At 44.4% G+C, this 25,651-nt stretch overlaps 1 protein-coding gene across 1 annotated transcript in view; it reads left to right on the forward strand.

The window, feature by feature from the left end:
• Nucleotides 1–25,651, forward strand: part of LOC136628128 (acyl-CoA dehydrogenase family member 11-like) — a 47,768-nt gene that overhangs the window by 10,737 nt on the left and 11,380 nt on the right. Inside the window, exons 2-7 of the mRNA XM_066603779.1 lie at nt 7,244–7,520; nt 8,501–8,733; nt 12,814–12,913; nt 15,041–15,158; nt 15,238–15,380; nt 16,253–16,402. Coding sequence (XP_066459876.1) covers nt 7,244–7,520; nt 8,501–8,733; nt 12,814–12,913; nt 15,041–15,158; nt 15,238–15,380; nt 16,253–16,402 — 1,021 coding nt within the window. The remainder of the gene's footprint in view (nt 1–7,243; nt 7,521–8,500; nt 8,734–12,813; nt 12,914–15,040; nt 15,159–15,237; nt 15,381–16,252; nt 16,403–25,651) is intronic.

Genomic DNA, 25,651 nt, shown 5'->3' on the forward strand with positions numbered 1-25,651 from the left:
AACCCCTTCCCTGCCGCGATCTAAGTAGATCGCGGCAGGGAAAGAGTTCACAGAGGGAGCGCGCTCCCTCTGTGTCTCCAGCCGGCTCTCGCGATGTCATCACGAGAGCCCCGCCTGTCACCATGGCAACAGACACTGGCGTCCTGTATTGCCTATGCCTATGATCGCTGTATAAGTAGCTCTGCCATGCCTTATGACAGCGATCATAGGCATAGTGCTGCAAGTCCCTCAGAGGGACTCAAATAGTGAAAAAAAAGAAAAATGTAAAAAAACCCCTTTTTTATGCTTTTTCTAATATTAGCATAAAAAAGGTAAAAAAAAAATTAAAACCCCACATATTGGGTATTGACGTGTCCGTAACGACGTGTACAAAAAGTTGAACACGCTTTTTATTTTGTACAACAAAAAGCGTTAAAAAAACGCTAAAAAACACAGGCATAATGCTAATTTTTAGCATTTTGCCTCACAAAAAATGCAATAAAAGTGATAAAAAAAGCCGTACATTCCCCAAAATGGTATCAATAAAAACTACAGCTCGTCACGCAAAAAATAAGCCTTATAGAGCTCTGTACATAGAAAAATAAAAAAGTTACAGGACTTTGAATGCAGCTATAGAGAAAAAAAAAAGATTTCCAATTTTTGGTATCGTTGTAACCGTACCGACCCGCAGAAAAAATTTAGTGTGTCATGTATGCTGCATGATTAACGCTGTAAAAAAAATAAAAAAATCTATGTCAGAATTGATGCGTTTTCTCTCCCTGTTATCATAAAAAAAATAAAGTTTTACGATATAGCCTATGTACCCAAAAGTGGCACCGATAAAAACTACAGCTCGCCACGCAAAAAACAAGCCCTTATAAGGCTGCATCGATGGAAAAATAAAAGTTATGGCTTTTGAAAAATGGAGATGGAAAAATACCAAAAATCGCTTGGTCCTCAACGCCAAAATAGGCCATGTCATTAAGGGGTTAATATAAGACAGTGTCTTATTTTTGGGCAATCACGGTAGTGTATGAGAGAATTTTCATAGCCTCTCCTATATATGTTGACCAGTTTTGTATTAGTACTCCACCACCCATGTCCCCATTTCGGATAACTATATTTTGACTATCGGGAATTATTCCTCTGTAGTGACTAATGTAAAAAATGTTTCAATAAAATTTCCTCTGTGTCGGTTTGGATAAAATCCTTATTTTGGTTTCAAGTTTGTATGAAAAGGGAGCGGGAATTCCGTGGGATCATTGTGCTCTTCTCTTAGGACAGTACTAGAAATTTGGGGAATGTTTAATGTTTTTGTTCTTCAATTGCAAAATGTGTCCTTAGTGTCAACTTCCTAATTGTTGATATAAATAGAGTTCAAATTCATTAAGTTTCTCAGTTGGGCGAAATGAAAGCCCTTGGTTCAGTAGTTTCAGTTCTGCTTCAGACGGTGTGTGATCAAATAAATTTTTAAAAAATGTAGTATTATTTTGTTCCTTTTTGGCGTTGGATTGTTTTTACCTCCCTCTTTTTCCCCTTTTCGTTTTTTCCTATACCCGTGCTTTTCTTTTTTTGTCCTGTTGGGTTGAAAAACGTTGTGGTTCTTGTGGTGTTGGGATCCAGCCTGATGCATTGGGTTGAAGTTGGAGTGAGTGATGTAGAGAGTAGAGATGAGCGAACGTACTCGTTAAGGGCGATTTCGTAATCGAGCAGCGCTTTTTTCGAGTAACTGACTACTCGGGCGAAAAGATTCGGGGGGCGCCGGGGGTGAGCGGGGGGCTTGCAGAGGGGAGTGTGTGTGGGGGGGGGAGATAGATAGAGCTCCCCCCTGTTCCCCACTGCTACCCCCGCTCCACCACGCCGCCCCCCGAATCTTTTTGCCCGAGTAGTCAGTTACTCGAAAAAAGTGATGCTCGATTGCGAAATCACCCAAAACGAGTACGTTCGCTCATCTCTAGTAGGGAGCTCTAAAAAAGAACCTGAGTGGTTGGATAAAGTGGATGTGGATAGATCGGATGCAAGTATGACCGGGTTTTCTTGTCTAGGTGGAATGCTTGGTCTATATTTGAGTGTTTTTATATACAGTAATTAGAGAATCCTCTAAAGTAGACACTGTAGAATGGGTTGATATGTCAAGTAATGGTTCTCTTAAGGTAGGGTACAAGTACTCGGGTTCTTTCTGATGGGGTTTATTTTTGTCAATTAAAACCTTGGGGGTAGTGATGGAGATGATGCTGTGGATGCTTCTTCCAGTAGTTCAAATAAAACTTCTTCATCCCTCTTTTGTGTACTAGACGGCCGGAATTTTCAATATCCAAATATGCAGACAGGGTTAACGGCAAATCTGTGTTGTCTGTGGGTTCTACAGATGTAGGAGATATTTTTGGTGTTCCTTTTCTCTGTGCAGTTATTTTTTTCAGTTTTACGTTATTGCGTATGTCTATCCATAAAGTGTATTATGGTGCTGTTAGGGGGTGGTGTATTTTTTATACGCACCTGCAGTGCAGCGCTATCACCCGTGATGATCGCAAGAGTCAGATTTTCCTGGGGTAGAGCAGGTAAGTATCAAAAAAATACATCACCCTGCTCCCTGTTGCGTCCCCTAACAGCACCATAACTTAGTTTGTGGGGCTGTGGGCACGCGACAGGTTCCCTTTTAAGGCTTTGGACAAACTTTGATTGCCTTTTTTGTTACATTGTATCAACTTTGTAATGAAAAAAACATTTTTGCAATTGCTTTTTTAATAAAAAAAATATGATGCATTTGCATATGTTCCATTTAGTAAGCTGCAAAACGCCCCTCACAGAACTCCTTCAGCTGGTCTCTCTGACACTTCGACTTTCAACCCATGAAGTTGTCTCTGGAACAGTGATGTAACGAAGTTGCTTCATGACCGGTTTTAGTTGTCATCCAGGGAGTCCAGCCACGGGTCTCTCCAGCAGTCCCATTGAAGTGGTGGTGCGCATGCGTGACTACTGCTGCCACGCACTTGCAGATGAGCCACAGCTGGGCTCCCTGGGTGATACCTGTTGTGAGACAACCTCCTTTAACCCCTTGAGTGGCGGGTTTCCTACCACCCTGTCGTGCCCACCAGGGCAGGTTTTTTAAAATGGTCTAATCATTGAATTTCAACTAATTTTGCAGTTGCGTCTCAAGAGCCATAACGTTTTCATTTTTCCATTGACATGGCCATATAAGGGCTTGTTTTTTGCGGGACAAGTTGTGATTTTTGTTAAACGGGGGAGGAAAAAAAGAAATGGGGAAAAAAGAAAAAAAGGGGCCATGTCATTAAGGGGTTAAATAATGTATTAACTTCCTTCTCTGGGTCATTACGACGCATGGATACCACATGTGTGATTGTATTTTTGATTTTTTTACAAAGTAAAGGGAGACAAGTGTTTTTATTATTTTTTTTAGAATTTTTTTACTTTTTTTTTTACTTTTATTTTTTTTCTTTTGTCCCTTTAGGGGACTTCCACAGGGACCCATCAGGACCCCCTGATCACATTCCGGGGGTCCGATGGTGACAGCCCTTTACATGCTGCAGTGACAGCCCTTTACATGCTGCAGTCACATAGACTGCAGCATGTAAAGGGTTAACACAGCAGAGATCAAAGGTTTTCTCTGATGTCTGCTGTAAGAGCAGGTACCTAGCTGTCCTCTGACAGCTAACAACCAGCTCTCCCTGCCACAGAGACCATCGGCTTGCTTCTGACAAGCCGATGGTCTCTATGGCAACCTGTAAACAAAGCAGGAGATTGCCGACATATCGGCAATATCTTTTGCTGGTTTTTCAAAGCCCTTGCTTTGTTCCGTGTGGGTCTGTGCAGGCAGAGCACACTGTCACAGCTTGTGGCATTGTGCTCTGCAGCTTCCATAGTGATACATAGCCCGGAAATCTTCCGGGCTATGTCGCTATGAGCAGTGGAGCTCGTCCCGGAAAATTTCCGGGCGTGCCACTCAAGGGGTTAAAGCAACCCTCCAGTTTGGCGAGAAAAATCTTTTTTGGGGGCTGGTGGGAGGATGAGATATATTGCCTGTAGTTGATCATCTCTCTCCTGTCAGTTCAGGGCCCCATTTTCAGGTGGCCAATATGGCTAACTACTTAATACACACTATGAACTGCTCTGTGATTGGCCAGGGCTGATCATAGTTTAACACTACCAGTGCACTATAGGTGACCAGAAAGTGTAACGATCACGTCGGTCGTCCTAAAAAGGGCCCCAGAATGGAGGAATGGTAGAGAAGATCAATTATGAGTAATATGCCCCCTCCTGTCCTAGGATAGAATTGCGATATCGCCGTGTGAAAATTTGCGACTTTTTTCCCACGATTTTTGAGCATCAGCACAGCTTTATCTTGCTAAACATCACTGCCACTTTCTTGCGCATTTTGTAGCGCGATTTTGCCGTGATTTTTTAGCGCAAAAGTCAATAGGACTTTCTAATGTTAAAAACGCATTGCAAAGCACGAAAATCACAAGTTCCTGCTTTGCGAAGCAATAAAAATCAGGCTCTATAGGGAAAAATGGGAGATAAAAAAAACGCACAAAGATAAAGCATGCTGCGATTTTCTTTTCTTGCAACATCACATGAGTGAAAACATCGCAAATGTGAAGGAAACCATTGAAAATCATTGGTTTCATAACACTGCATTTCCACTCACTCTCACATCGCACAAAATGATGCGATTTTATCGCCAGTGTGAAGGCACCCTAAATCCAACTTTTTTATGCAGCTAAGGCTTATTTTTGGGGTAGGGCTTATATTTCAAGCGCCCCCCCCCCCCCCCCCAAATGCGCTGGCTGACACGCCAACCTTACTATAATCTATTAGTAGACACGCACGGGCTGTGGCTTTTTGAAGAAGAGCCAATCTGCCAATCATGTGGGGAAATAAAAAGTAAATATCCACAATTAGCAACTTAGATAAAACTTTTAGGCTGAGTTCACACGGGGCGGCATTGCCGCTGAACTCCTGTGCAGACTGTCAGCACGGAAATTCCATCAACAATTTTAAGCCCGAGACTAAGCAGCAAAGTGGATGAGGTTTGTAAAAATCTCGTCCACACTTTGCAGCCAGTCCGTTACAGCCGAGCTGCCCTGAAATTGACATGCCTTCTCTGCTGCAGCCATCGCTCCTCTCTATGGGGAAGAGATGGCTGTAGCTGAATACGGGCGGCAAAGCTGCTTCAAATCCCGTGCCGGGTTTTGAAGCTGCATTACTACTGCTGAGATTTCACGGTATCTCCGTGCGGTCATTCCCTGAGATTTCCGCAGGTTTTCGGTCCTGTGTGCCCGCAGCCTTAAGGTCAGAACTGGACATCTACTTTAAAGAGGTTTCTGCAGGACTATAACATTGAACTATCCTAGGTCATCAATATCAGATCGGTGGGAGTCTGACATCTGCCAACCTCGCCGATCACCTGTACGCAGGATCTGCTGTGCATCCAATTTGGCACAGCGCCGTACACTGTGCAGTGGCCTGGAATCATACTGCAAGCTCAGTCCCTTACAAGTTTTATCAGCGAAAACGTTTCTATTGTGGCGTTTGGAATGATGACTAGTAATGGTAATATGCAGTGCTGAGATAGGGAAGCATATTTCCATTACTGATCTGCCACAAATATAGAACATAGCTTACATGACTTCTAATTATGCAGGATTTTCCAAGCTAGGAGGTTTTTTATTTATGGACCCAATGACTTGTCTTACTCAGAGTTGCTGTGTCTACACGATGATCAATACGATGGCATTTCCCAGGCTCAGCCTACATTTTCCTTGAAACTTCAAAGCAAGTCATGTCCGTGTCTGCTCACTTTCACTAACTTTCCACATTCCGGATACTTGTATAATCAGGAGGTGGGAAGCTGGCAGTAACCCATTTTCATTAACATTCTTTGACTGCAGTCCAGATGATGCAAGACTTCCGGGCGGAATGAAAAAGATTGTTGTTCTGGATGACACATCCCTGCACAGAGAATAGACAGGCCCCTGATAACCTGGCAATAGACACACACATTACTTGGGCTGAGCTGTAATTGTCTTACACTGAAGTGTGATTAATTTGACCTCTGACAATACAGACAATCACAAGCGGCACCACCACAACACTGCAGTATTGTGCGCCATTTCACAAGACCAGAGACAGAAGACCATCACAACAAACTCCCTGAATTAAGGCAGAATACAATAGAAGTGAATGCTTTTAGTGGTTCCCTGAAGGTTCTCTTCCCTTACAAATAAGTTTATTTTTTTAATACATTTCTATGGCCATACAGTAATCCTGGCTGATAACCAGTAGGGGCTATTTTATATGGAGCCATTTATAATTCAAGTAAATCGTTGGATTATGCGAAAGTGAACGCTAATTGCTCAGTTTAAACACGGCCAGCAATTGAATGATAATTCGTTTGCCTATCGTTGCGTTCGTCATTCATTTTATGCAGGCATAACAATCATCATTCAGTCGTCTGCAAGTCATTACATGTAAAAAGTGATCGTTCAGTCTTTCCCATTGCCTGGCATAGGCTCCTGAAAGACTAACAATCAAGTAAAGGCCCATTTACACACAAGGATTATCGCTCAAAATTGGTTCAAACAACTGCAAATGAGCGATAATCGTTGTGTGTAAACGCTACCATCGTGCATTTTTCGTCTGAATTGTGATTTTTAGGTGAGTTTAAAATCCATCTTTCAGACCGCAGGTTGTGTTCTCCACAGGAGCTGGAGATTACATTGTATTCTTTTAGCAGCCCGTAACAATGAAGCCAATTGAAGAGCTCAGAGCACCTGCTGGGCACTGCAAAAAGCTTCTGGAGGCTCATTGACACACAAATGAAGCTAGTAAAGTGTTAATGGATATTAGTGTCCATTAACACTTTATGCAAAAATTCTGCAACGGAATTTCCTGAAAATTTCTGCCCATGCCGTCTGTATAGATTTTATTGAAAACTCGTGCGGTAAACAAATCGTGGCATGTCCAATTTCTGTCCGAGCCTCGTAAAGGCCCGCACAGCAACGTAATCTCCGACGCGCCTGCTCTGTGCATGTGCGCTTGGGCAGCAGCCAGCATATAGCAGAGCAGAAGAGATGCCGGAGAAGGTGAACCGTGGGTGTCACTGCAGGGGCATGGCTCGCATCCCGCTGCGGGAATTCCCGCAGCTGGATCCGACCTGGCCATCTGCATGAGCCCATAGGAGGGTCCTGCTGCCTTTCTGTTTATTTGTTGTATTTGCTCATATTTTGCTTGCTTTGCATTACAGGATGAGATTATTTAGCCTTCTGGTGGCACAGCGGAACAGTAAGAATTTATATCGCCGCATACAGTACCAGTCGGCTTGTGGCATGAGTAGTAGAAGCATCGCATCTCCTGCTGTCAGTCCTGAAAACAACCGGCCTCACGCACTTCTGGAAGAATTGAAGATGCCCTTTTCCCATGCATTGATTGGAAGCTTCTTCCAAGATCAGCCTCGGTTGGGGAACCAGTTCCTTGAGGACTCTCTTCTCCAGGGTTACCTGAAGAGACACCTTCCTCCTGTGGTATGCAGAATGTGTTGTGTTGCTCAGATGTGTCTACACCTTTGCTCAATGCCTTATATCACGTTACATGCTTGCAGTTTAATTTCAGTTCGGAATTTTTAACAATGACTAGAGGAGAAGTTATATTCATGGGAAATGGTGACACTACCCCGCTTATAATGATGTACCCGACTAAACCGCGTATTAGTGCACTGATTCATTATGTTGTTATGGTGATACAGTAAACTGCCAATCGTGCCTTTCCAGGTGATCTCATCCAGTCTCTCACTGATGAAGCAATGATTCCATTTCCCTCTGTCCCCACCTACTCATAGGTACTGCGTCAGTTGCACACATGGACCAACATGTTGTCGTGTATTGCAAAATCCCCTATATAATCATCTACGCCTTAGATGTTAAAGGGTTTTTCAGAGATCATAAAAATTGGCCAAAGGTAGGAAATGGCATAAAAGTTAACCTTTAAAGGGTACCTGTACTTTCACAGTTAAGTGATCTCGCTCTGTCGGCCGTTTTCGGCTCCTCCTGGTAGCTGAAAGCAGGCCCATATAGCGCTATATGTGCTTGTCTTCAGCTGCCGGAAGGAGCTGACAGCAGCCAACGGAGTGTGAATGTGCAGGTACTCTTTTAATAATGGAGTATATGTGAAACATTGTCATGTTAAAAGTAAACAAAAGTCATGAACACGCATTCAATTGGACAAAAACAGGGCTGTTAGTCTTTCCACTCATGGACGGAGGAAAAGTCTCCCTACTACTGTGGCTTATGGCAAGGGTGCTCCAAGGCTAAAAATCTGTCCCTCAGATGTGAGTCCCTGTCTCCTTGGGTGCAGGTGGTACATTCTTGGTTTGTATGCTTGCATCGAAGTGTGTTGTTGGATGGCTTCTATTAGATGGAAAACAAGATTGTAAAATTACCTGATACTGATCCAATGGAGACCTAGACTGCTGTATCATATATGTTTATGGTGGGTTTTTGTGTAGGTGTTGGAAGAAGCAAGCCAGGATCTGGAACGTTTTGGACGACGTTTAGTAGATGAGATCGACTCCCTTGGACGTGAATGTGAACTCAATCCACCACACTTGCAGCATTATGATGCCTGGGGCCGTAGAGTGGATCACATCATCACTTGTCCAGCTTGGCAGAAGATGAAGGTGGTGTCTGCAGAGGAAGGCTTGGTGGCAGAAGCATATGAAAGGAAATACTCCAGTTGGAGGTAAATATACAGTATACTGTAAACTCTTAAACTTCATACACTGGCTTTCTTGTAGATTTTAGAATGCACCCATGACATACATAGCTTAATGAGTAGAGATGAGCGAGCGTACTCGGAAAAGCACTACTCGCTCGAGTAATTTGCTTTATCCGAGTATCGCAGTGCTCGTCCCTGAAGATTCTGGTGCCGCTGCGGCTAACAGGTGAGTCGCAGCGGGGAGCAGGGGAGAGCGGGCGGGAGAGAGGGAGAGAAAGATCTCCCCTCCGTCCCTCCCCGCTCTCCCCTGCAGCTCCCCACTCCGTGCCGGCACCCGAATCTTCAGGGATGAGTGGGGAGATAGCACATTACTCGAGCGAGTAGTGCTTTTCCGAGTACGCTCGCTCATCTCTATTAATGAGTTATAAAAGTAGCTATATATATATATATATATATATATATATATATATATTATAATTCTTCTAGCCTCTTAATATATGAAACAAGCTAGATCTCAATGTAGCCAATAAGCAGTTGTGGCGGTGACATGTAAAGCTGTTGCATAAAGGGGTTGTCACACTTCTGGTTGTTGATGATATATTCTCAGCATAGGTCATCATTTGCAGATCGGCGGGGGTCTGCCGCCTAGGATAATTTGTTTCCCCAAGCTAATGTCTTTGTATACTGAGCTGTTTTCATGCAGGAAGCAGATAGCTCTGTACAGTGGCTCAGGTTGGTACTGCAGTCTGAGTCCTATTAAAGTTAATGCGGCTCACCCTGCAATACCAATCCAGTATTGTTAGTTGCCAACAGGGGTACAGCTGTACCTTGGCGCCATGGGAAGTGGTGGGTGTAGAGAAGTGTTAGGCTGCTTGACAGCTACGTCATGCCCCCAACTGCCTGATTTACTGCACACACCCCTCCGGCTTCAGAGGACATTACCCAGCTGGCATGCCATGGAGCTCATTACAGCAGTGTGCGCTGCAGCAGATGGGGAGACTGAACACGCCTGTTGTATTTTACCTGCTTTCCCTGGAGGCGTTCCATCTCAGCTCCCGGCGTGAGTTTTAATTTTGGTCTTTGCACCTGTACCATGTGCAGTTGCTGAAAGTGTGCTGTCCCCCCGCAGTCAATCCCAGTTTTTTCCTGGTGGTCTCCCTGGCCTTCACTGCCGGTAGGAATTTTGTGGTACTGCAGCAGTCGGCAGATTGCGAACTTATCTATCAAATGAAAGCGTTGTCGCTGGCAGAGTGGCTAGTGACAGCATCCGATGACATCATCCCGCCGAGCAGGCCGGAGGGGACTTGATGAAAAAATTAAAGTTTTGTTGGCGGCGGAGGGGGCCGTGACAGCCTCTGATGGCATTGTCCCACCGGGAACACATAGAGCTGCAGAGCAGGCAGGGAACAATGGAGCGGCGTGGACACGCACAGCAGCCTGGAGGGGACATGCAGGCCGGAGGGGACTTGATGAAAGAGCGTCAGACTAGCAGCATGCACTGACTGCAGTGCTGCATCTACACTGCGAAGCTCCTGCAGCCAATCAGTACCTGGGGGCATCACCTGCCTGTCAAGAAGACTTTCCCTTGTCTCCAGCCACCTCTTCCAGTGGTGTCAAGATACAACAGTACCCCAACAGGGCCATAACAAGCAATAAACATTGAACATTTTTTGACAGAACGCTATAAAGAACTGAACACTAAAGTTTCCAGGTAGAAAACCATCTGATAAGATAAAAGTTTCCTACAAATAGCACTGTACAAGTTGAGATTAATTCTTTGTATCTTTTATCTTGCATGCACAGAGATCTGAAATACATATTACACATTTCCAATGACCAAAGTCTGTAGATAAAAGATCAGCAGTTAAGAGCTAAAATCACATGCATGTAAATGTTCTAAGATAACATCCTTGTCACTGACCGCAGGCCCTGGCCATTTTCCTGTAAGTATTTTCGTGTCCATCTAGTAGATGCAATCATTCTATGAACCTTACACTTGTTTAGTGCCACTAACTTACATTTCCTTATACATATGTATCTGTTACAGTCTACAACCCACATTTAAATACTGCAGTTTGATATAATTGCAAAAATGAAGGACGCTTAGTTTCTCCTTTTTTTCAATTAGGAAGCATCCCATGATTGTGAGGAGTCTTCAGTTAGAATAAGATGTAAATAATTGTCCTGAAAAGGAAAAATTATGGGTATAAAAAAAAATGATTAAGGGTTACCTTTGTTATAATTTTCTGTTGCAGGTTTTCTTTTCAAACACGTTACTTTGAGTGGGTCTAGTGCTTGCTCCGGCAGTACCATCCATAGCAATGACAGTCATGTAGCCCTGTACCGCGCCCTCACACTGTGCCAGTAAGGGCCCGTTTAGACTCAACGATTATCGCTCAAAATTTGCTCAAAAACCGTTTTTTGAGCGATAATCATTGTGTGTAACTGCAGTGAATTGAACTATTCTTGTTTGCATCTAAAGGCTAGAAACCTGCTGGATCATTTCCAACTGTCTCCTTATGATATAAAGCTGTGTACTGACATATCATCTGCCTCTGAATGCAAACAAGAAAGATGCCCTGACAGCCAATTGAGTGGTGAGAAATTGAAACACAACATTTATTGGAAAGTTGCTAAGTAAATACCTGCTGACTTGACTGACAGTGTGCTGATATCCAATGTGAGTTACACTGCTCTCACACGACTGTGAGAATCACGTGAGGTTTGTGCGTTGCAGGGCAGAGTTCCACTAATTGTGACTGGCAGCTGGACTCGACACAGTGCTTGTACTGCTAAGTCCAGGTGCCAGCCACAATCGGAGTAGCTCTACCTGCATTTTGCAGGGGAGAAACGCTACTTGTAATAGCAGTCTAAAGGCCGATTTACAAGTAACGATTCTAATTATCGGTCAAAATTCGTTCAAACGACCAAAACTGAGTGATAATTGTTACATGTAAATGCAGGCATCGTGCACTTTTTATCTGAAGATGATTTTAAGATGAACTTAAAATCCATTGTTCAGCCACAGAGAAATAAAGTATCTCCCAACAGATCGCATGCTGTGTTCTCCACAGGATTCAGGAGATTACATTGTATTCTGCCGGCAGCCCCAATGAAAACAATGCAGCTGTTTGCATAGCAGAGCCTGGGATTAGTCACACACTGGGCTCTGGAGACCCATTTACATGCAAATGAAGGTGCTTAAGTGTTAATGGACATTAGTTATGCAAAAAGATCGCTAAAACTTTTAATCTATCAATCGTTTGAAAGATTATCTTTGCGTGTAAATGGGCCTTAAGGCTAATTTTCCACAGACGAGTGCAATATTGCACTCATGCACGTGCAATGTATGTCTATGCGGATTCAAGACATTTTTGTGTTTAAAAAAAAACAAACCTCCCATCACTTCAGGGAAGTAGCGGTCCTCCGGTGCAGCTTTCAGCCACGTCAGAGGATCGGCAAGTGTTTTCCATTGTTTTCATTGAGAAACCTTTCATCACATTGCATTCGTGTGCACCTCACAATGCTGTGCAATGTTTTTCCCAGCCCCATTGAAAACAATGGGCGAAGCATTCCGAAGGAACGCCCAAAGATAGGACATGCCGCAATTTGTTTCCTACATCGCGATGGCCGTGTGAAACACAGAACTCCCGTTGATTTCAATGGGGCCTCTCAGACCTGCGCTTGAACGTGGCGTTTTCCGAGCGCTTTCTGTTCTTTTTTTGTGGTTTTCACGTTTTTTTTAAAAAATCTAATCGCCCATCACAATGATGGGGTGCTTTAAAAAGAGCCGTCGAACGCAGTAACCTGTATTCAAAAATGCTGATCAAAATCACAGTAAACCGCCACGTTTCAAACACTGTTTTACCGTCGCTGTGTGTGAGCGTGGCCTAAGGCGTTCAGTGAGCAAAGAATTTGTGTTCTGGCAGCAGAGATTAGGGCTTCTAATATGAAGAAAAGACAGAAGGAATGTACAATTGCCATGTTTATATGTTTTTCCTTTAGTCAGAATTTAATTAAAAGATTATCATTAGGCTCCACATTATAATACTTATTGGACCTATTGGACGTCTACTAACATGGCATCCATTGTGTATTCCACAGCCGCCTGATCCAGATTGTAAAGCTCTATCTCTATTCACCATCCTCCGGATTGTTCAGTTGCCCTCTTGCTATGACTGATGGTGCAGCAAAGGTCATAGAGGTAAGCTGTAGGACTATGGCAGCATAGAGCAGGGTTTCTCAGGTACCCCAACAGGTCATGTTTCTAGGATTTCCTTGCACAGGTAATGTCATTATTGTCAGTTCAGTCAGATATTTGCCCCAGGGGTTCTCTCTATGGGATATCATCACATCATAATGTTTTGGAAATATTTGGAGACTGAAGTTGAGAAACACTGGTTCACTGTAGTCTCATGTTTGAGAATAGGTGCCACTAGGCAATTAGTGCTATTGCAGCCGGCACCTGCACTCACAAGTTTTACCTGGCAAGTGTCAGGAGAATGTGATTGCTAGTGGCTGTTACACAGCAGCGTTAGGCAGCTGATCCGATTTGCGGAATCCGCTCGGGTCATCCGCAAATTAAGCCGCCCATAGGGAAGCATGGGCGCCCGCACATGAATTCAAGCATGCAGATTTGTTTTGCAGACCTTTTGGTCCGGAAAACAAATCGCAGCATGCTCCATTTCAGTGCGGTTCCTGCGCGGACGGCTTCCATTGAAGTCAATGGAAGCCGTCTGATCCACGGCCTGTGCCCAATTGGCACATCCGCGGGAAAGCAGAAGGTAAAAAAAAAAACTAAAAACTCCACTGCGCATGTGCAGCGGTGCGACGGCCAGCATCTCCGCACACATCCACAGTGAAGAAAATAGAAGACCCAGAAAGGTACGCACTGTCCTCGGCCGCGGGCAGGGTCGGATTCCGCTGCAGGCTCCCGCATGCGGAATCCGATCCACCTGTGGACATGAGGCTTTACGGCATTGCAAAATGCAGGAGGAGCTTCACTGGTTGCAGCCGGCAGCTGGATATCTCATAGTTACTAAACGGAGTCATTCAGCTGCCGGCTGTAATCAGTGTAGCTCCCCTTGTGTTTTGCAGGGCAGTAATGCTGCTGTGTAATCGCAGCCACAGGGGTATGTCTTTACACGTAGCAGAAATGCTGCAGAATTTCCACCGCGGCAAATTTCGTAGCATTTTTGCATGCAAAACAGAGTCAAAATCAGCACCATCAGTGCGCGTTTTGACTCAAAATCAGCTGCGCTTCCACAGCTGAATTCAAAAGATACCGCTCTCCCACTCCCCTCCAAAGTCTTTGCGCTCTCTACAATGAGCGCAGCACTGCTGTTCACTTCTGTATCACCTGAAAATTCACAGCATTTCTGCTACATAAAACTTACTCTTGGGGCTCCTTCACACTGGCGATCGCGATATCGCCACGAGAAAATCGCGGAAATATCGCATATGTACTTATGTGAGGTTTGAGCGTCAAGGATGCTTTTTGCAGGAAAATAATGAAGCATCGTATTGCTGCCGCTTACGTTTTTCTTGCGCAATAGATGGCAATAGGAGTTTCTAATGTTAAAAACGCATTGCGTTGCACAAACATCGCAAGTTCGTTCATTGGTGTACGGCAGTCTTCCAAAGGTTCTCAATTGGATTGAGGTGTGGGCTTTGACTAGACCATTCCAAGGAATGGAAATGTCTCCTGTCAGACCCCTCCAGTGTAGCTTTAGCAGTATGTTCAGGGTCATTGCCCTGCTGGAAGGTGATTCTCCATCCTATTCTGCAGGCGCATTCAGTTTTTCAGAATATTTTTATTCCACTGTAACAATTTGAACTATTTTGTCAGGTCCGCTACATAAAATCTAATCAATTTAATTCTAAGGCTGCCTTCACACGGGCGACAAAATCACGCAAGATTTGTGTGCTGCGAGAGGCACAAAACTCGCACAAATATTAACCCCATTCTTTTGAATGGGGTCATTCACATGAGCGATGTTTTCCTGCATGGCACCGCGATGTGATGCAGGAAACAAACTGCGACATGTTCTATCTTTCTACGTGCTCTTGCATGGCAGCGCCCATGGCTTTCAATGATGCTGGCGGTGGCATGGCATGCACACGATGCGAAGTCTCCCGTTGAAAACAATGGGAGCAACTCTGATTCATTGTCCCATATCACGCTCGCCTGTGTGAAGTTGGCCTTGGTTCTAAAGCAGCAAAACGGGAAAAACACAAGGGCGGTGACTACTTTTGCAAGGCATCATATGTTTATTATTCTCCTAAATTGTTCATAAATAGTTGTTTAAATTCCTGCATTTTCTATTGGCAGTCACTAGGTATGCCGGATGCCCTTCAGGATGCCTTTGGACACCTCACTTCCCGAGACCCGAAAACATTTTGGACTTCTGGCCAGTGGATGACGGAACGCAAAGGAGGATCAGATGTTGGTGGGTGACTACTGAATCCGACAGTGAGGAACATGTGCAGTCGGAGTAAACAAGTGTGTTTTCTATTTTCTGCTTTTAGCACATGGCACGGAAACAGTGGCTCATGCTGAGGCAGATGGCACTTATAAGCTGTACGGGTACAAATGGTTTACATCCGCCACAGACTCTGACATGACTTTGACTCTGGGCAGAGTGGTAGATGCACAAGGAAATATTATGCCGGTAAATGCCAGATAAATTCTTATATGGGGTGAAGCATATACCTTCCTATGAATGAAAGTGCTATAGATACTGCAGTTAGTGTATCTGTTACGATAACTTCACACGGGCAAGCGCGATATGGGCCCGTTAGTCCTGCCAACATTTAGCCCTTGCCATCCATGTGAAAGCCATTTCGGGGATGCAGGCATCCTCTGCCCGCGGCTGTCGCAGAGCTTCTCCCATTGCTTTCAGTGGGGCCGATGCTGCTGCCGCTTACCCTATTGAAAACTATGGGGCTATGATGTGAGATCACACAGCCAGATAGAACATAGGGCTTACTTTTAGGGAAACAGGGTGCTTACATGAGGCTTTTTTTCTCCAGTTATGTCATGTTTTAATCTGATTTTTGTAACCATACCAAAACATCAACATTGTTACTGTAATTCCAAAAACATTGCAGCAAAAACTCTCATTGAAACATGCTTTAAATATATTAAGGATATGTTTTTTCATGTTGCTGAAAATCAGCTATGGATTTTGATGCGGATCTACATCGAAATCCATACTAAAAGCCACAAGTTAGATGCAGATTTTATTACAGGTTTCACACTTTATTTGAAGAAGTGAAATCCTCAGAGAAAATAGACGTGCTGTGGATTTAACCCTCGTGTGGTACCGGGGGGTCTATCTGACCCACAGCCTTGTTCTTCGCACTTTTGCACTTGGAAATTGGCACCACACGAAGGTTAAAATCCACACCGCAGGTCAATCCACACAACAGGATTTGCCATAATCCTATCTACTTGGCTGTGGAAACCTGCAGCATATGTACCATGTTTTGAACATACCCGTAATATTATAATTAATTATTAAACAGCTTTTACACTTTGCAGAGCACAAAGGGATTATCGCTTTTTTACCTCGAAGTCAGAGATGCACAAGGACAGCTAAATGGAATTCAGATTCAGAGGCTTAAAGACAAGCTGGGTACTAGGCAGCTGCCAACCGCTGAATTACTGCTTGATGGGGTAAAGGCCCTGCGGGTAAGTATGCTTCGGGTCATCGTATTGCAATATTGGAAATCCTCCACTATCTCAGACATATCTTGAACCCATAAATAATTGAATAGTCAATAAACTAGAAGATGTAAAAGGGTTGCCTGCACACCGTTGTTGTAGGTTTATCGCAAAATGTGATTTTTTTTTTTTGCTTTTCTTCTTTTTTTACCAGCTGTTTTGATCATATAGTACATAACTGCTAGAGGTAATCGTAGAGGCTTTTATGTGAGGCCGTTATCATGACCAGATATTTGATACCTTTATGTTGCCGATCAAAAGGATGATTATTAATCAAATAATGTAATATATCATTAGGGATATTCATAGGCAAATCTGGGATTTTTGTGTATTTACTTCGTAGTAAGAAATGTATCCAAACTCTTTGATAACCTGCAACACACTTTCTAATGAGGGTATGGGGTCTGTTAGTCTCAAAATGACATCATCTGCATATACGAGGGGCTGCTGATAAGTCTTTGGCTTTACCCAGAAAGAAATGAGATGGGAAGATGAAACTACATTTATTCCACATACTCTCCACTGATGTCAACACACTTCTTACGTCGGTATTCCAAGTTCTGCAAGCCGTGCAAAAAGAAGGATTTCGGTTGTGCCTCAAACCAGTCATCCGTAGCAGCCATGGCATCAGAAATGGTGTGAAATTTGGTACCCTTGAGGTGTTTCTTCAGGTTTGGAAACAGATGATACTCGGAGGGAGCTAGATCTGGTGAATAAGGTGGGTGGTCAACCAGCTGGAAGCCTAGCTCCACCAGTTTTGCCGTGGTCGCTTGTGCAGTGTGAGCAGAGGTGTTGTCTTGCAGGAACAAGATTTCTTTGGACAGCTTGCCGTGCCTTTTGGCCTTCAGAGCTGCCTTCAATTGGTCCAATAGTTCAATGCAATACCTTGCATTGATGGTGGAACCATTTTGATGGTAGTCCACTAGCAGCATGCCCTCCTTATCCCAGAACACAGACGCCATAACCTTAGTGGCTGATTTTTGCACCCTGAACTTCTTTGGGCGAGGAGAACCACTGTGCCTCCACTCTTCTGACTGCTCCTTGGTTTCAGGGTCATACAAATAAATCCAGGTCTCATCCATAGTGACCAGTCGATCCAGGAAGTTCTTACCAGTCCGGAAACGCTGACAAATGGACCGGGAAGTTTTCACTCGCATGCTTTTCTGATCTGTTATCAAACATTTGGGGACCCACATTGCAGATAGCTTCTTCATGTTCAAATGTTCATGGATAACGACACAAACACGTTCACCAGAAATCCCAGCCGATTCTCCAGTATGAGGTTGTGCACAGCATCGACGATCTCCAGAACAACAACCTCTCTCGGTCGTCCAGGACGTTCCTCATCATTGGTGCTGTAGTGGCCCGTTTTAAATTTATCAATCCAGCTCTTAACCGTAGAATATGAAGGGCAATGATCCCCCAATGTCTGCGACATATCACCATGAATATCCTTCGTGGACTTTCCTTGCAGAAACAAGAATTTTATCACTCCTCTGCTCTCATTTGCTGTGAATATCGCCTTAGACTCCACCATTTTGTTTTCCCGCGTGCCTAGATCACTGTTGCCATAAGCTGCAAACACATTTTGAAAACCTATATTAGACACATAAGGCTTTCATGTGATGTAACGTCATTACCATAGAAACAAAAAAAGAACACAAAGCCAAAGACTTATCAGCACCCCCTCGTAGAAATAAGTGGGTACGGTCCCCAAACTCTATTCTTTTAATTTAAAATGTTTTCTTTTAGGGCCTTAGCTAAGGTTTTTCAATCTTCTATATATTTGCCAATGTCTGTCAATCTATAAAATTCGTGGGAAAGAGAGTATGCAGACATTTTTGCCGATATTAAGACTGTAGACGGAGCTGCTATTTCTGGGATTCTTCAAAACTTTACATTGTTACTGGGTGATCTGTCTTCTAGATGGGCCATTTTGGCTTTTAAGCAAATTGATTTCTGTATCCAGGCCATAATACGCATCAATGAGGTCATTGTGTGAAACGGCAGATTCTATCACCTTAGTCTCCACATGCTACATTCTATGCTCTGCGTCCTGAATTGCTATCTTTACAGGATTAATGAGTTGGGCAAAACTGGTTTGTAAAGAAAGTTGTACGGTTGTGAGCATAGAGGATTCTGTAATCATTTGTCTGAAGAAGGAGCAAAGTCTATGCTGTGTGGAATATAAGGGGTGCCCCAGAAATCAAAAAAGGTGGGCTTACCATAGTAGGTAAATGCTCTTCAGGTGCATCAAGACATTGCTTTTGCTTGGCTGGAGGAGGGGAGGATGGTGAGTTACGCTGGCCATGCAGCCTACCACACAGGGAGCCTCTGGAATCCTTCTCCGGACAGTCTGCCGCCATCTGCGCTGCATGTGTTGCCTGCTGAGGAGGAGGAGACATGGAGCTGCTCCTGCGGCAAGATGAAGGGAATAGGTTGCCTAAGGTGCCACCTGCTGGTTCAGGTGTGGAAGAGCTCCCTGGAGAGGCTTTGGTGGCACCATCTTGTATTTGCTCCGGTGACTGGAAGAAGTAGAAGTAAATCAACTTTCCCAGGCTAACGCTGGATTTCTTCCCCTGCGCTGGATTTTCCGGACGAGGCGTCCAAATATTTACAGAAGGACGAAATGCAGAACAGCTGGAGCGCCGAATGAACGACGCCAGGGGGAAGCAACGCCCTGGTAAAGGCAACCACATGCCAACGATGGCACCAAGACCATGGGCAACAACTAGCTAAAATGTGTCAGGACCAATCAGTTTCTGTGGTGACAAGTACGGGCGGTGGTTTCCGGTACAGTCGTGGTGACAGATGGGCATTGTGGAGAGAGGATGATACAAGTTTGTCCTGTCCGCTGGACCTGAATCTCCTCTTCATACATTCAGCATCAGAGAGCTAGAAAGTCCAATCCGCGTCACGAATATAGTCGCCGCAGCTAAACATACAAGAGCACCTGGTGCAGATACAGGCGTTATATACACGTTATACAGACCAGCACAATGAAATTTTATACACCACCATACTGATGGCATCCACATATTACACAGCCTATACAGACCAGCCCAATACCGGATACATACACCTTCATACTGACAGCATCCACATATTACACAGCGTATACAGACCGGCCCAATACCGGATACATACACCTTCATACTGACAGCATCCACATATTACACAGCCTATACAGACCGGCCCAGTACTGACAGCATCCATATACATTACTCGAGGCATACAGACTGACCCAACAATATATTAGGCAGAGTTAGATATACACACACCTATGCTGACAGCATCCATATATATTACAGAGTATATACGCATTAGCTCAACACTGTATATACATACATTATATATACACTTCCATACTGACAGCACCATATGTATAACACAAGGTATAAAGACCAGCCCAACACTGTATACAAAGAAAGGGTATATACACTGGGCCAACATCGTATATAACTATATTTTATACACCTCCATACTGAAAGCATTCGTGCATATATTACACAGGATATATCGACCGGACCAATACTGCATACATAGACAGTACATACAGAGTATTGTCTAGACTATAGGCACACCTCATTGCTGACAGCATCCACATACATTGCACTTCTTGTAGCTTTAGCCCACAAGTGCCATACACATAGTGCCATACAGAGCCTATGTCATCCCACCACATAGTGGGGGCTTCTGCTCTGCTCCTTGGGCCCCTGTTCCCAGCTGTAAACCCTATAGCTAGCCCTGTATCCATACACATTCCTGTACACCTGCTCCTCTCCACAGGGGCTGACAGGAGGAGCAGACAGAGGGGCACTTACTTTCTGCTGCACTCGTCCCTCTCCCTCTTGACCTTGGCCAGCACGTTGCAGAGGGCTCGGCTCTCCAGGATGATGATATCTATCTGGACTCTGACTCCTTCCGGATGTGTCCACAACACCCCTGGCCCCTGCAGGGTCTCTAGGCTGCTGCCAGGGGGCTGCATGTGGGTGGAGCTCCATATGGTGCCCAACAGACGGCTGTATCGGAGCTTGTAGGCGTTATAATACTAATAACTAGTTAATGAAAAATGGCGAGAATCTCACTTCAAACTGATACATTGATTTAATATTCCAACGCATCCCAATATGTCACACTGCTTATTTGTTTGCCCTAGGTGCAATTAACTAAGGTCTAACTTATTACATAGCTTCTGGTTATGCCCCAGGGTTCAACTATTCTGGGAAGAAGTCGAACACCTCTTAGCTAGAGCTTGGGAGATTTGTCTACTGTCCACTCCTCGGTCCTTCTTATATCCCTGACAATATAAAGGCAGTCGATATGGTTCATGTTCTACTGTTAATCACCACGTGCTGTCTGCTGGCCCGCTGGATGCGACTTTATATCCTGACCGTGTCAGATGTTATGCATCAAACTGAACACTTTCTAATAGAGATGAGCGAGCACGCTCGGATAAAGCAGTAACTGGAGCGAGCATCGCTCTTCTCAAGTAACTGCTTACTAGTCTGAGCAGGCTCGGGGGAGCAGCAGGTGGCGGGGGGGGGGGAGTGAGAGAGATCTCCCTCTCCTCCCCCCCCCTGCTCACCCCTGCCGGCTCCCCCGAGCCTGCTCAGACTAGTAAGCAGTTACTTGAGAAGAGCGATGCTCGCTCGAGTTACTGCTTTATCCGTGCGTGCTCGCTCATCTCTACTTCCTATATATGGAAAAACCTGAGAGAACGGTGCGAGGAATCATAATCTGCCAAATTTTAAAAAGCGTTATAGAAAAGTTTTTGCCTACTTTGGAGATTAAGGAATTTATGTATTCCTTGCAAAACACTGTTTGATATGTAACATAAGATAATGCATGCTCTCTGGGGAAATTAAAGTTATTGATTACAAATGAATCTATTAGTTATCTTGTTTTGATATGTTTAAGTTGTTGAGTACCTGTAATGTTCCTTTTGCACGGGCCGGTAGTCGGGTAAACAACTGCACAAGTGCTGACGTCACCGCTAAGGTCGTTAACGCTACTGCAGAGCGTTTATACTGACAGACTTCGCTGCTGGAGTGCGGGCTTCTCGTTCAGCACTGCACCTTCTATGTGAAGCAAGGAGCGTTTACACAGAACAGCAAGCCCCGCGATCCAGTAATGGTTTTTTTGCTGAACCTGTGAACGGATAGTGAACGATTTTTAATTATTTCTTTTTTGCATTTACACTTATCGATTATCGCTCAAATTTGCTTTGAGTGCTAATTTTCCCGTGTGAATAGCCTATTAGCATTGGACATAAATGATTTGGAGGGATGCTATTATACAGACTTTCGTCACTATTGTCAATTTCTGTGTATCCTCCTTGTGAGTTAGGGTTTATTCAGATGACCGTATATCGGCCGCGTATTCACGCCCAGCCGATGGCGTCCCTCTCTGCAAGGGGAGGAGGCTGGAAGAGTCAGGAGCAGTGCACTGAGCTCCCGCCAACTCTCCACCCCTCTTCACTATTTGCAATGAGAGGAGGCGGGATGGGGCGGAGCTAATTCACGAAACTCAGCCCCCGCCCCCGTCCCACCTCCTCTCATTGCAAATAGTGCAGAGGGGGTGGAGAGGAGGCAGAGAGGGGGCAGGAGCTCAGAGCACTGCTCCCCGCTCTTCCAGCCTCCTCCCCGCTCTTCCAGCCTCCTCCCCCTGCAGAGAGAGACGCCGTATATCGGTCGGCGTGAATATCCGGCCGATATACGGTCTTCTGAATGTGCCCTTACTATGTATCCTCTTTCTTTTTTTTTCCAATATTTTTGTATTGTATTGAAAAAAAAACAATAAAAAAAAACTAAAATAAATACTAGATGTTCACACACTTTTCTCTTTGGCAGTCCCTTTTGAGGGAGCTTTCCCAGAAGGCGCCTACAGTTTCAGCTTTGTATAGTGATGAAAATTACATGTTTTGCCAAGAGAAAAAGAGCAATAGGAGAGAGAGGGGGCAATAATTCTGTTAATCGTTTGGCAAAAAATACACAGACAGATATACATCCTTGCAAGGAAGCCCTGATAATGCACATTCCTATGTAAAAAGTATACAAAACATAATGTTCCCGTGCTACAGGCGTATTAGTGTTTCTTTGATATTTTTTCTGTTGAAGGGTCATTAAACATAACTGTAAAAACAGAGTTGACATGCTTAGAAATACCCACCTGCATACTCTTCATTTGCCGATTTTTATTTTGTATGACCCAATATGTATTTGTACATAAGCCCTGCCCTCACATTCTCGTTATGTCCCCATATGTACCTCCTATTACCTTCTCTCCTGAGGTTAATTAGCAGAGACCCGTGTTGCAGACTTACTTTGATGGATAGTGACTGACAGCTGCAGACTGACTCCTGCCCTACTGGGAGTCCAGGAGATCTTCTGGATAAAGTGTGTGTGGGAGGGGATGGGGTGGGGTGGTCAAGTGTGTTTTAGATATAAGTTGCACAAAATCCTCATGAACTTTACAAATAGTATTATTTAGAGCCAGCATTACAACATTGTACAAACATCTTGCTTTGGATCAGTTTACAAATCGCCCTGTAAAAGTAAGCCAGTGTTTGCGCAATGACAGAAGCTGCAATTCATCAATATTTCTCCATGTTTTTCTTGTATTTGATGTTAAGAAATGTGCAAAATAAAACTGCAGTTCCTTTTTATATACACTATCTTGCACATAGTTTATTGCACTTGCCTTGCCATCCAAAACACGGGGCGTATGCAGTTTTACAGACCATGTTCACTGCAGGCGTATTTGTGTTTTTGGTGCATATGCAATTTTTTTCTATGTCCATATTACATCCGTATAACTGCATTTTTCATGTGCAAAAACACGTAAGAAGGCCTAATTGATGCCACATTTTTTTCCCATTGTCTCCTGCAAACATACGTAAAAACACAGCTAATACACATGCAACAGGTTTTTTACGCTATCCCATTGACTCTACTAAGTGATTTCATTCCTTAAATACCGACGAAATAGAACATGCAGAGGTTTGGTTTTTTTTGTAAGTGCGTTAAAATACGTATGTCTGAATATAGCAATGCAAATCAATGGTGTTTGTATACTAGCTGTATTACATCTGTAAAAAATAGTCCCATGAGAATGGGTTCTTACCAGGAGCCTGCCAGGTGACTGGGGGGTCTGGGAGCTCTGTCTCATGGTCGGTCTCGTTCCTGTGGTGTCCCCCGGGCGAAGTTGGTGTGTGAACAGCAGCTTGACTCTTTAAATGGCTTTGAACACACATTCCTATAGAGATAAGTGGGAGATGCCGGCACAGTAAGAACCCAACAGTTTGCACGCACTGACTTTGACAGGGGAGACGGCAGGAACGTATGGCCAGGTGAGTATGAGACACAGATCCCCAGACTCCCCACCTCCAGAATATAAGCCATAATTTAGTTTACAGTGCTTATATTTGCTGACAGGTTCCCTTTAAGACTACCTAAACACGGGTGAGTGCAATATCTGCCTGCAAAACTCTGCCTAATATCGCGCTTGTAAACATGCAATTTACCTGCGAATGCGGGGCAATTTCCAGGCAAAAACACCTTGCATCTGTGAAATTCTGATCCTCTTGTGCAAGCTTCACAGGTGATAGAGGATCGGAAGTGTTTCCCATTGATTTAAATGCAAAACCTCGCATGGTATGTGATGCATTAAGGGACCCGGTATTAGTGTAATATGTCTCCACCGGGAGCATGGGTTGGCCGGGCTCACCTACAGTAACGCCCATGGGCCTACAGCCATGTCCACACGAGCTCCAAACTTTAAACAAACGTTTTCTTCGCTGCCGAAACTAGGCCTGTGCATGCAATTGTTCCAAGAAGGCATCATAAAAAGCTGCTGAGCAGAAACCGGTAGCAGTCGGGAGCTTGGAGGTGGGTGTGGTGGCCGCTCAGGAGCTTAGGAGTTGGCATGGCTGTAGCTTTGGAGCTGATCGCTCGCTTGGCAGCTCGGGACGGTAGCTCGGAGGTTGGCGTGACTGTAGCCTCGGGGCTGATTGCTCACTCGGCAGCTCAGCTTGGAGCTCGGGAACTCGGAGGATTTGCATGGCTGTAGCCTCGGGGCTGATTGCTCACTCGGCAGCTCAACTTGGAGCTCGGGAATCTATGAAGGTGTGTGTGCTGGAGCTAATCAGGAGCTTTTGCCAGCTTTGGGCGTGACCTAGGCATTACCTGTAGCTGAGCCCAGCAAACCCATACTTCCGGTGGAGATCTACTACACTAATACCAAAGGACCCATTGAAATCAATTGGCGATGCGTTCCGAGGAATGCAATAAGATAGGACATGTTGCGATTTTTCCCCCCCCCCCCCGCACCGCGATGCAGGAAAACATTGCTCATGTATATGACCCCATGGAGTTCATAATCGCGCGAGATTTGTGCATCTTGCAACGCACAAACCTTTCACGTTTCTTAGCCGTGTGAAACTGGCCTAATATTTCTCTTTTTATAACTAATTTTGCTTAAGCAGCTCTCAAAGTTCTGGTCTGTCTACAGACCCGCATGATCATATTTACTGCTTGTGAGAAAATGATAACGAAGAAGAATCCCACAAAGGCAATACTGAAAGACAGAAAGTCCCCTCCTCAAGGACCCAGTGATATAGCACTGTCCCAAAACAAGTAGTGATTAGGTGGTGATTGTGGACCGCAGCAGATTGTGGACCTCGTCTGATTTCATTAGTCCTGAGAATAAGGCAACAATTACATTTTAGTGGGAAAACTCCTATGCAATAACAATAGTGTATATTAACCCGAACCATGGCTGCCTGCAGAGGGGCCTACATTAGTATCATTGGGACCATGTGTTGTCTCCGGATGTAGATGGCTCATACATACGTTTTGACTGATCTCATGAAAGCCTTTTTCTTGCTGGAGAGGATATCTGTTTGATGGGTTTAGATAGGGCGGCATAATAATGTGGCCGCAAGACCGTCACTAGGATTAGTCAGGTTTGCGTCACGACATGTTTATTAAAACAGTCCGGCCAACTTAAAAACACATGCAAGGTTTTCTACACTAAAAAAGAAACATCCCAAAAAGAATAGTTTTCCACATTTTTGTGATCCTTTTGACATGGGCGCAGGGGCTGCCAGCATATACAGTATGTCAGACGGATCCATGTGGCTGGCATCGGGATGGAACAGTGCAGCACCCTGCGAAAAAAAATGTATGCATTAAATGGATACCATAATAAACACAT

Source organism: Eleutherodactylus coqui, chromosome 5 (assembly GCF_035609145.1).
Source record: "Eleutherodactylus coqui strain aEleCoq1 chromosome 5, aEleCoq1.hap1, whole genome shotgun sequence".
In the NCBI taxonomy this organism is placed as follows: domain Eukaryota; kingdom Metazoa; phylum Chordata; class Amphibia; order Anura; family Eleutherodactylidae; genus Eleutherodactylus; species Eleutherodactylus coqui.